The sequence below is a fragment of the Procambarus clarkii genome, chromosome 4 (genome assembly GCF_040958095.1).
Source record: "Procambarus clarkii isolate CNS0578487 chromosome 4, FALCON_Pclarkii_2.0, whole genome shotgun sequence".
Lineage (NCBI taxonomy): Eukaryota > Metazoa > Arthropoda > Malacostraca > Decapoda > Cambaridae > Procambarus > Procambarus clarkii.
In genome coordinates this window covers 44,319,117-44,332,049 of record NC_091153.1, presented here as the reverse complement: position 1 = coordinate 44,332,049, position 12,933 = coordinate 44,319,117, and the positions used below count along the sequence as shown (strand labels likewise).

At 41.3% G+C, this 12,933-nt stretch overlaps 1 protein-coding gene across 1 annotated transcript; it reads left to right on the top strand.

Moving 5' to 3' along the window:
• The first annotated feature begins 6,722 nt into the window (after positions 1-6,722).
• On the top strand, positions 6,723-7,505 carry LOC138371436 (cylicin-2-like). The gene is made up of 2 exons (XM_069336286.1): positions 6,723-6,745; positions 7,013-7,505. Exons 1-2 carry the CDS (start codon positions 6,723-6,725, stop codon positions 7,503-7,505), a joined length of 516 nt encoding a protein of 171 aa, XP_069192387.1.
• Positions 7,506-12,933: the final 5,428 nt, after the last annotated feature.

Sequence of the window (12,933 nt, the reverse complement as noted above, 5' to 3'; positions counted from 1 at the left end):
CCTACCACCTCCCTCCAGCAAGCCAGGAAACATGCAGGCTGATGCTCTAGGGGACATCTAAACTAAATTGAAAACAAATGGAGTGTATACATAACGCCTGGCCAACCTTCTGGCTAATTTGCATAATAAATTATTCCTCTCGTAGGCTGGAAACAACATTTACTTTTAATATTATATATATATATATATATATTATATATATATATATATATATATATATATATATATATATATATATATGTCGTACCTAGTAGCCAGAACGCACTTCTCAGCCTACTATGCAAGGCCCGATTTGCCTAATAAGCCAAGTTTTCTTGAAATAATTGTTTTTCGACTACCTAACCTACCTAACCTAACCTAACTTTTTTGGCTACCTAACCTAACCTAATCTATAAAGATAGGTTAGGTTAGGTTAGGTAGGGTTGGTTAGGTTCGGTCATATATCTACGTTAATTTTAACTCCAATAAAAAAAAATTGACCTCATACATAATGAAATGGGTAGCTTTCTCATTTCATAGGAAAAAATATTGAGAAAATATATTAATTCAGGAAAACTTGACTTATTAGGCAAATCGGGCCTTGCATAGTAGGCCGAGTACGACGTTCTGGCTACTAGGTACAACATATATATATATAACTGGATTACGTCATTGGTAGGCTTTTGATGTGTGGTTTCTTTGAGGACTAGTTAAGGAATATTTTATCACTCTGGGACAGAGTTAGAGATCAGCTAAAATATATTTGTTATAATATCCTTAGTAATGGAAAAACTCAATTATCCTCATTCAATTCATATGTATACAATATTCAATATTCAATGTATACAATTCCCCAAAATATCAAAGAGAGACGCCTAATAGAAGGAGTAATTATAGATTCTATAGATACAGTATGAGGCCTGACAGCTGAGTGGACAGCGCTCGGGATTCGTAGTTCTGAGGTGCCGGGTTCGATCCCCGGCGTAAGCGGAAACAAAAAGGGCAACGTTTTTTTCACCCTGATATCCCTATGCACATAGGAGTAAATAGGTACCTGGGAGTTAGACAGCTGCTACGGGCTGCTTACTGGGGGTGTGTAACAAAAAGAAGGCCTGGTCGAGGACCGGGCCGCGGGGACGCAAAACCCCGAGATCATCTCAAGATAACCTCAAGATAACCAAGAAAAAATAAATCTCATAGTTATGTAGATCAAATTAACCGCAAAATTAATCCCAAGAAACCAAAGTAGTAGTGGTAGGCATCCATCAGTCTCAGGAGACTATGGAGTTGCGCTCTGGTTTTTGAAATTGAAATAAGTTTATTGAGGTAAAATACACACAAAGGGATGAGGTAGCTCAAGCTATTCTCACCCCATTCAGTACAACGTGTTAATACATACATAGACACACATCACAAATAAACATATTTGCGCTCTGGTTGTCGGTCTGAAGTGGCCTCTCCAGGGCGCAAAGCCCCGGTACGTTGATACGGGGTGGGAGAAGCTGTTACCCATGCAGCCAAACTAACTAATCATTAATTCACATAAGCACAGACCTTGTGATGCAAAGAGTAGGGCTCATGATTCCGTGGAACTCTGTCCACAGGGACAAGAAATCCGGATAATTGAGCAATCTTCCCTCCATAAAATCTTATAATCACTCCATTAAAATCTACCACTTACGGGCTATTCATGCCCGTGCCGCCTCTTAAGGGGCTTAATCTGAATCAGTCAATTAGTCGAATCTATTGTATAAAGCGTTGTATAAATGCTTCATACAATCATTGTATAAAGCACCTTGAGAAAGGATGTAGGTTACATTCCAAAATTTGTTTTTTAACACACACATATTGGGACTTTCCTTCACCCTCATCTTCAGTAATTATAATTAATAACATCATTAATGAGAAAAATTATAATATTAATAATAATACTTACCAATTATAATTCCTAAAAAAATAATACCAAAGGCTATTATTGCCAATATCACAACTACAAAATCTATTGCTAGAGCTGCCACAACAGCCAACAAACTACAGTCTGTTGTTGTTGTTTAAGATTCGCTACCTGGAACAAAAAGTTCCAAGTAGCACGGACTATGGTGATCCCGTGAACTACAGCAGTAAGTCATTAAAGTACAGAAACAACAACATAACTACTAATAATGTAGCAACATTCTGCTGTCATTGTGGCTGTCAGCTCAGCTCAGATCCGTAATTAAAACCTGATTTCAATTTTCTAATTACAGAAATATATTGACAGGAAGGAATTATGGCATTGGTTTTTCTTTCTGTAAAATGATATATATATCTTTTTTTCACAATGCTCGAAGCTACAATGCAAATTACAACAGCAAATACTGATACATGTAAAAGTTTCACAATTATACATATTAAAATTTTAAAAGAAAATTAATGGCATCACCAAAAATATGAAAAATTTAAATTTCAAGTTAAAATCTTTTAATCTACTTTGGACTAATTTAGGTAAGCCGCCCATTGTATCATGTTGAAAAGCTGGAGAGAAAACGGTGGACAGAGTCGAGGGGCCAGATTCACGAAGCAGTTACGCAAGTACTTACGAACGTGTACATCTTTCCTCAATCTTTGGCGGCTTTGGTTACATTTATTAAACAGTTTACAAGCATGAAAACTTGCCAATCAACTGTTGTTATTGTTATAAACAGCCTCCTGGTGCTTCGGAGCTCATTAACTGTTTAATAATTGTAAACAAAGCCACCAAAGATTGAGAAAAGATGGACAGGTTCGTAAGTGCTTGCGTAACTGCTTCGTGAATCTGGCCCCAAGATTACAATGGCAGAAGAATGCCACATCGTCGACCTTACCCATGAGGGAAGGAGTGATAGTTCCCTCAATGCGGGCAGGGACGCACGAAGCAATTTGCCCCAAGGAGTCCCTTGCCTCGAAAAAAAATGTCAGAGCGAGATTGAGTTCAATCCCCGAATGACGAGGTTTATATAGTGTTTTCCCCTCCAATTGAAGAATATATTACTGTTATGTTATATTATATAACACACACACACACACACACACACACACACACACACACACACACACACACACACACACACACACACACACACACACACACACACACGATGCTCACCAGTATTGTTCTTAGTATGTCTCAGGTCAAGAATATTGACGTAAGAATATTTAGTAAGATCGATAGAACTCCGTAGTGAACAAATCCACAAGGGCCGTGACGAGGATTCGAACCTACGTCCGAGAGCCAGTAAGTTCATTAGAACTTCTGGTTTCAATTCTTTTGACCGTGTCGTAGCTCAGTCGATTGAGGCAGCGTCTAGAATGCTCTCAGACGTAGGATCGAATCCTCAAATTTACGCACTAATGACTGAGTCCAACACCGTGATTTAGTGAAGACCCTAGTTCAGATCAGCACCTGAGAGAGAGAGAGAGAGAGAGAGAGAGAGAGAGAGAGAGAGAGAGAGAGAGAGAGAGAGAGAGAGAGAGAGAGAGAGAGAGAGAGAGAGAGAGAGACTGGAGGACGAGGAAAAAGAGTGATAGTTAAGATCTATCCCTCGAACATATAAAAACATTTTAACCCTACACACACAAGTTCGAGCCCTGAACACAGCTCATGTAGATTTATTCATGTTAACTTGTTGTCTAGAAGCGCTCTCAAGTTGTAATTTTTTCTCATATACTCTATTGCACATCCAAAGGTACTCCAATGTACTCTACGTTCATGCACTCATGTACTAAATCTGTCCCTCTCAATCTCCCTAAGCCGACCGACATTGCCAGGCTTACAAAGGGAAATTCAAAGGCTTTCAAAATTCACTCTTGCTTTGGAAACAGAAGAACAAAGATCTATGTTGACAGTTATGAATTGTTGAATGTAAACATTCTTGGAACACTTAAGTTGGCAAGCCTTATTCCTTTGTCGCTATGCGATCAGGTGGGGTTTAGATACTGAATTATCTGCCTGACTGTTCGGAATGGAATTTGAATGTTTAATAGTTCATGAACGAAGGAGGGATGAGAGAGAGAGAGAGAGAGAGAGAGAGAGAGAGAGAGAGAGAGAGAGAGAGAGAGAGAGAGAGAGAGAGAGAGAGAGAGAGAGACAGACAGACAGACAGAGACAGAGAGACAGAGAGAGACAGAGACAGAGAGACAGAGACAGAGACAGACAGAGACAGACAGAGACAGAGACAGAGAGAGACAGAGACAGAGAGACAGAGACAGAGAGACAGTGAGGGGGGGGGGGCAGAGTTGGCACAAACATAAGTAGAAAAAGGCAGAAACAAAGAAATATAGAACAAAATAAAAACCAGCGATAATTATAAAACAAGAGAATAGGCGATTAACAAAAAAACGCACCAAATGATGAAACAAAGAGACAAATACACAAACAAAGACACAGGAAGATATACTGAAAGACAAAGCTTCCGTTGTTCAAGAGAACCCAAGTGAACAATGAACAATTCATCCGGAAATAACACATAACACATGTTACTCATCCCTAACGTGAAGCTCTCATGAATCTGCATGAATACAATACACATATGAATATGTATATGGATATCTAACTAGATAACTAGGTAATTAGCGTGGTTGAAAGATGATTGAGAAGATAGGTAAGTACTTAAGTGGAAAAGTAGCTGAATAAGTAACTAGATAGATGGATAAGATGATAGATGAGCCAGATAGATGGAGAAATAAGTAAGGAAATTGGAAAATACACACATACATACATATATATATATACATACATTACGTACATTACAAAGGGTCCTGCAGCGCAGTAGTCTAAGCCATCGTCTTACAACCGTGTGTCCTATAGCCGAATCCCACTAGAACAGAGAAAGACTGGGCAAAGTTTCCTTTCACCTCATGCACCTATTCACCTAGCATCAAATATATATACTCGGTGAGCCACCGAACTGTTGTGGGTGGCATCGTGGGAGGTTAGTATAGATGACCCAAGAGGACCTTCATGACCCTAATTACAGGCTTCCTGTCCCCCCCCCCCCCACAACGTGAACTGATGCAGAGAAAGAGTTGATTGAACTGACGAACAACTGGATCGATAGAGAAATAGATGGAACGATAGACACACGGATAGATAGATGGTTCCAAAGATATATTCTGATCGACTCCAATGAGTGCTTCCAGATGCCCATTGTCTGTCTGTCTGTCTGTGTCTGTCTGTCTCTGTGTCTGTCTGTCTCTGTTTGTGTCTGTCTGTCTCTGTTTGTGTCTGTCTGTCTGTCTGTCTGTCTGTCTGTCTGTCTGTCTGTCTGTCTGTCTTTCTGTCTGTCTCTGTCTGTCTGTCTCTGTGTCTGTCTGTCTCTGTGTCTGTCTGTCTCTGTGTCTGCCTGTCTCTGTCTATCTGTCTCTGTCTGTCTGTCTGTCTGTCTGTCTGTGTCTGTCTCTGTCTGTCTGTGTCTGTCTCTGTCTGTCTCTGTCTGTCTCTGTGTGTCTGTCTCTGTCTGTCTCTGTGTGTCTGTCTCTGTCTGTCTCTGTGTGTCTGTCTCTGTCTGTCTGTGTCTGTCTCTGTCTGTCTCTGTGTGTCTGTCTCTGTCTGTCTCTGTGTGTCTGTCTCTGTGTGTCTGTCTCTGTCTGTCTCTGTGTGTCTGTCTCTGTCTGTCTCTGTGTGTCTGTCTCTGTGTGTCTGTCTCTGTCTGTCTCTGTGTGTCTGTCTCTGTCTGTCTCTGTGTGTCTGTCTCTGTCTGTCTCTCTCTCCCACCCTCTCCTTTCACCCCTGTAAAAAATAATACAAAATCAATGACAGAAAGGCTAAACCCTCTCCCCTTCCCCCTCTATCTACCCCCCATTCTTCCCACCCCATCATCATTTTCTGCCCTTTCACTCCTCCTCCTCCTCCTCCCCTTCCTTACCCTCCCTTCCCCTCCCATCATCAGCAATTCTCTCTTGCTCTCCCATTTCTCTTCGCTTGCTCCCCCTCCCTTACCCTTTCCATCTCCCCCTTACCCTACTGCTGCCCATTTGCAACCCCTTTCTCCGTTTCCCATTTGCCCTTTCATGGCTTAAAGGCAAACTTTCAGATCTTTCAGATTTGCTGAATACATTGTGTATGAATAGTGTTTCGTCTCGCTGCTCTTGTGGGGATGTTGCTGGCATAGACGAGGTGGAGCCCCAGAACTGATTGGGCTTCATTCTGCAATAGTCAAGGTGAGCGTAAGACAGAGTGAACAGAGACATGAGGTTGTAAGAGTGAGCAGACACATGAGATGTATGAGGGCGTTTGAACATTAAAAACTAATAATTAATTAAATAAAAATATATGTTTAAAGTCTAAAAAAAAAAATCTGTCATATCCGATCGACTAAAAATTTTTTTTTTTAATTAAATTTTTTAACATGGTCAAATTTTTTAAAAAATATTTTAAATGAACGTATTTTAAATCACCGAAAATATATTTAATTCAATATACAAAACAATAAATAAAATAAAATTAGTATTCAGTGTATTTGTCACATCTTCTTTTTGAGGTTACCTTGAGAAGATTTCGGGGCTCAGCGTCTCCGGGGCCCGGTCCTCGACCAGACCTCCTTTTTTGTTACACACCCCCAGGAAGCAGCCCGTAGCAGTTGTCAAACTCCCAGGTACCTATTTACTGCTAGGTGAACAGGGAGCATCAGGGTAAAAGAAACTCTGCCCATTTGTTTCCGCCTCCACTGGGGACCGAGCCCGGAACCTCTGGATTACGAATCCCGAGCGCTGTCCACTCAGCCGTCATGATCAAAGATGCACAGGTTTCGTAAGGTGACATAAGCTTGACGAGTCCCGGAAGCAATTATTAACCCATGTTGCTATATAGATTTATATAATCACTATATATATAGATATATATAGTCACTATGTCAGCTTCTTACGGTCTGGAAGCTGGAGTGGGTGTGGTATGGCACTATAGTCATGCTGGCTTCACTCTGCAATAGCTGAGATGGAATGGGCAAGGTGGACACCCATCCCATACCCATTCTAACAACAATAGGCAAACCCACGAGTCTAATTGATCTGTCTCTAGAATAGGCAAAGCGGAGTACCAGTCAAGCGAGTCTGACTCTAGAAAGGGCAAAGCGGAGTACCAGTCAAGCGAGTCTGACTCTAGAAAGGGCAAAGCGGAGTACCAGTCAAGCGAGTCTGACTCTAGAAAGGGCAAAGCGGAGTACCAGTCAAGCGAGTCTGACTCTAGAAAGGGCAAAGCGGAGTACCAGTCAAGCGAGTCTGACTCTAGAAAGGGCAAAGCGGAGTACCAGTCAAGCGAGTCTGACTCTAGAAAGGGCAAAGCGGAGTACCAGTCAAGCGAGTCTGACTCTAGAAAGGGCAAAGCGGAGTACCAGTCAAGCGAGTCTGACTCTAGAAAGGGCAAAGCGGAGTACCAGTCAAGCGAGTCTGACTCTAGAAAGGGCAAAGCGGAGTACCAGTCAAGCGAGTCTGACTCTAGAAAGGGCAAAGCGGAGTACCAGTCAAGCGAGTCTGACTCTAGAAAGGGCAAAAATCAGATAACAAAAATCTAAATAAAAACATAAAAAAATAGGTTTAGCAACAGATACCAAAGCAACAAAAAAAATTGAAAAGTTTGAATGAAGCCTTTTTTATCTTTTTTTCCCCGAGTGTGACACTTTATTTATAGTTGCAACTGTGTTCCAAACATTTCTGTTGACCTCCACTTTCCCAAATTTATCGAGGATTTGTTTTTGGAATACCTTTATTAGTATTGATTTTATATATATATATATATATATATATATATATATATATATATATATATATATATATATATATATATATATATATATATAAATATATATATATATATATATATATATATATATATATATATATATATATATATATAAATATATATATATATATATATATATATATATATATATATATATATATATATATATGTATGTAGAGGAGCGGAACCACCAAATGGCAGCCAATTGCGATCTCAGAGATTTGCCTTAAGGTAAGCGCATTGGGGAGGCAGTATCTAGGAGCCAGACAAGTGAGGTATCTACAAGGGTGAGAGAGAGAGAGACGGGTGAGGGAAGTCAGAAGGAAGGGAGAGACTTGGGGAAGCAGTGTGAGAGTAATCCTGAGGAACAGGAAAAGGGATAGGAAGAAAAGTTTTCCTTTGAAAACCCTCCTGTTTTAGGGGTTTTCCAAGAATGGAAAGTAGAGTGGGAGATTGGGGAGAGAGGAGGGGGGAGGGGAGATAGGGAAGAGGGGAGATGGGGAGATAGGTAAAAGGGGAAGATGGGGAGGTTCCAGAGACGTCACTCAGCATATGGCTCCCCGCATAATCTCCTACGTGCTTGAGTAGACCTGAGTTAATTATGCATTTAAATCAGCTTGTGGAGATTGCTCCTGTGAGAGCCGGATATGTGGAAGGAAGGGCAAAGTGGATATTTTGAGGGGAGGGGAAGGGAGGGGAGTGTTAGGGAGAGGGTAAGGGGAGAGGGAGAGTGGGAGGGAGAGATGGGATTATGGTAATTGATGTTCACTACACTTTATTCCATTCCATGATTTTCATCCATTCATTTGGCTCGTCAGGTTCATTTCAGGCTCGTTCATTTCAGGCTCGTCCATTCATTTGGCTCGACACGAATACAAAAGTTAACAAAGGTTAACTGAGATACTTACGGGGCTATTCAAGCCCATGCCACCTATTGGGGTAGCTTAATCTTCATCAATTACTTACTAAGATAGTTTAACCTGCAGAAACTTATGCACCATTCACAATGGATAGAAAAAAAAGAGAGTTGTATGTGTATACCCATAGAGAGTATACAGAGTGTGGGCCAAGCAATACACTGTTCAGTGTAGTCTACAGTGGGATCTTCCTCTATTTTTTTGTTAATTTTACTTCAATTATTATTTTTAATTTGCTGTTATGCAGGAATGGAATGATCTCGAAACTACCCAGAGCATAAGGTTTTTATCGTTAAAATATAAATGATTGACATAATATATAATTATTATATAATGTAATATTAATATTATTATATAATGTAATATTAATATTATTATATAATATTACGGCGTTACAAACACACACGTAAAGATCCTGTCAGTCCATTAAACATACAAGAAACTGCCACGGTTGGGCAGACTGCATATTTCTGGACTGCCAAAAAGCCTTTGATACAGTACCGCACATGAGACTGTTGTTCAAACTCGAGAGGCAGGCGGGGGGTGGGAGGAAAGGTCCTAGCATGGATAAGGAACTACCTAACAGGAAGGAGCCAAAGAGTTACGGTAAGGGGCGAGAAGTCGGACTGGCGAACAGTAACGAGTGGAGTACCACAAGGATCGGTGCTGGGACCAATTCTATTTCTTGTATATGTTAACGACATGTTTACAGGAGTAGAGTCCTACATGTCAATGTTCGCGGATGATGCAAAGTTGATGAGAAGAGTTGTGACAGATGAGGATTGCGGGATCTTCCAAGAGGACCTGAACAGGTTGCAGAGATGGTCAGAGAAATGGCTACTGGAGTTCAACACGAGCAAATGTAGTTATGGAAATGGGACTAGGAGATAGGAGACCAAAGGGACAGTACACAGTGAAGGGGAACTGCCTACCTGTGACGACGCGAGAAAGAGACCTGGGGGTGGACGTAACACCTAATCTATCTCCTGAGGCACATATAAATAGGATAACGACAACAGCGTACTCTACACTGGCAAAAGTTAGAACATCATTCAAAAGCCTAAGTAAGGAGGCATTTAGGGCGCTTTACACTGCCTACGTGAGGCCAGTCTTAGAGTATGCCGCCTCATCATGGAGTCCCCATCTGAAGAAGCATATAAGGAAACTGGAAAAGGTTCAGAGGTTTGCAACAAGACTCGTCCCAGAGTTACGAGGGATGGGGTATGAGGAGCGCCTGAGGGAACTGTGCCTTACGACAATAGAAAGAAGAAGGGAGAGGGGGGGGGACATGATATGAACGTATAAAATACTCAAAGGGATTGACAGAGTGGACATAGACGAAATGTTCACACGGAATAGTAACAGAACGAGGGGACATGGGTGGAAGCTGGAAACTCAGATGAGTCACAGAGATGTTAGGAAGTTTTCTTTTAGCGTGAGAGTAGTGGAAAAATTGAATGCACTTAAGGAACAGGTTGTGGAAGCAAATACTATTCATAATTTTAAAACCAGGTATGATAGGGAAATAGGACCATAGTCATTGCTGTAAACAACCGATGCTCGAAAGGTGGGATCCACGAGTCAATGCTCGATCCTGCAGACACAAATTGATGAGTACAATTCGGTGAGTACACAAACATAACCCCAGCTTCCTCATAGTTCTAGCCTCACAAATCCCACACCACTTGTCTATTCATGAGCGGCTTCCCCACACACACAGTGAAACTGCCATTACTATCCTTATTCTCCCCTTCTATCTTCACACTTCCACTCTATCCTCACACTTCCACTCTATCCTCACACTTCCACTCTATCCTCACACTTCCACTCTATCCTCACACTTCCACTCTATCCTCACACTTCCACTCTATCCTCACACTTCCACTCTATCCTCACACTTCCACTCTATCCTCACACTTCCACTCTATCCTCACACTTACCCTCTATCCTCACACTTACCCTCTATCCTCACACTTACCCTCTATCCTCACACTTACCCTCTATCCTCACACTTACCCTCTATCCTCACACTTACCCTCTATCCTCACACTTACCCTCTATCCTCACACTTACACTCTATCCTCACACTTCCACTCTATCCTCACACTTCCACTCTATCCTCACACTTCCACTCTATCCTCACACTTCCACTCTATCCTCACACTTACCCTCTATCCTCACACTTGCACTCTATCCTCACACTTGCACTCTATCCTCACACTTACCCTCTATCCTCACACTTACCCTCTATCCTCACACTTACCCTCTATCCTCACACTTACACTCTATCCTCACACTTACACTCTATCCTCACACTTACACTCTATCCTCACACTTACACTCTATCCTCACACTTACACTCTATCCTCACACTTACACTCTATCCTCACACTTACACTCTATCCTCACACTTACCCTCTATCCTCACACTTACCCTCTATCCTCACACTTACCCTCTATCCTCACACTTACCCTCTATCCTCACACTTACCCTCTATCCTCACACTTACCCTCTATCCTCACACTTACCCTCTATCCTCACACTTACCCTCTATCCTCACACTTACCCTCTATCCTCACACTTACACTCTATCCTCACACTTACACTCTATCCTCACACTTACACTCTATCCTCACACTTACACTCTATCCTCACACTTACACTCTATCCTCACACTTACACTCTATCCTCACACTTACACTCTATCCTCACACTTACACTCACACTCTATCCTCACACTTACACTCACACTCTATCCTCACACTTGCCCTCTATCCTCACACTTCCACTCTATCCTCACACTTGCCCTCTATCCTCACACTTCCACTCTATCCTCACACTTGCCCTCTATCCTCACACTTGCCCTCTATCCTCACACTTGCCCTCTATCCTCACACTTGCCCTCTATCCTCACACTTGCCCTCTATCCTCACACTTGCCCTCTATCCTCACACTTGCCCTCTATCCTCACACTTACACTCTATCTTACATACTTCCAGACATCACAGGAACTGATCAAATCCAGCACAACTCCGAACATTTCAAGATTCATCAAATTGTTATCATGGAGAAGTCGTTATCGAGGAGCGATTCGTAATCGAAAACGATAACAGTTCGGAGGAGGGGGGTGTGGAAAGGTTAGTTATCATAATGAGGTCGTTATCGACGAGGCGGTTGTTATCGCGGAAGGGAGAGAGAGAGAGAGTCGATATCGTGGTTATAGTAGTACTTGGTTATCACTTTTATGCAAACTGGAAAAATATCAGATATCGATTTTTTCCCCGCAGAGTATATATGGCCATATGGTCAGTCTTGCCCCTTCCCCCCCTACCCTCCATCGCCCCCCCCACACACCTGGCTCCACCCCCCCCCATACACACCTGAACCCCCCTCCCCCCCCCCCCACACACCTGGAACCTCTCCCTCTACACCCAAGCGAAACATTTACAAAAGTCTCCCCATTACTCTCCATCCTGTTTTCACGAGCTGATATTAAAGAGTTTTATTGTTTTGCTTAATAAGCCGAAACGTACAAACCCAAACAGCCCACCTAACCTGTCAGGGACAATGCCCAAACGTCGATAAAACGGTGGTTTTATTTTTAATAAAATTCTGCAATTTTGAACGGATTGGTTTATTCTGGTAAACTGCTTCAGATTAAATGAAACCGTGGTAACCTTTGACCAGATAACATGGCAACCTTTGACCAGATAACATGGCAACCTTTGACCAGATAACATGGCAACCTTTGACCAGATAACATGGCAACCTTTGACCAGATAACATGGCAACCTTTGACCAGATAACATGGCAACCTTTGACCAGATAACATGTCAACCTTTGACCAGATAACATGGCAACCTTTGACCAGATAACATGGAAACCTTTGATTAGCAAGCCAAGGTTGTTTTAATTTATCTATTGTCCTATTAACTTCCTCAAATTAGTCCCCATTTATTTTCCATGTGTTATATTCTTTTCCTAGTGCCATGATTTGTACTTTCTGTTCCCTTAACATTGTCAGTCAAGCTGGGAAGGTTCCTTATCCTGCTGAAAAAAAATATATATTTTTTTTTAAGTATTAATTTTACTTTTTAAGGCCTTTATTTTCTTATTTTACAGAAATTTTTCTAAATTTTTTTTAGTAAAATCCTCAATTATCACTATCCTGCCTATAATGATCCCTATCATTACTTCTTATATAGAGAAAACCTTGAAATACTTTGTTTATTTAAATATTAAATATTTATTTTTAAGTATTTTACAGGTATTTAAATATCTGT

Excerpts from the sequence above, each read along its gene's own strand:
- LOC138371436 (XM_069336286.1), top strand. The coding sequence starts at position 6,723 with ATGATCAAAGATGCACAGGTTTC. Across the intron at positions 6,746-7,012 it reads ATCAAAGATGCACAGGTTTC|AATAGGCAAAGCGGAGTACC; the intron begins GTAAGGTGACAT and ends ATCTGTCTCTAG.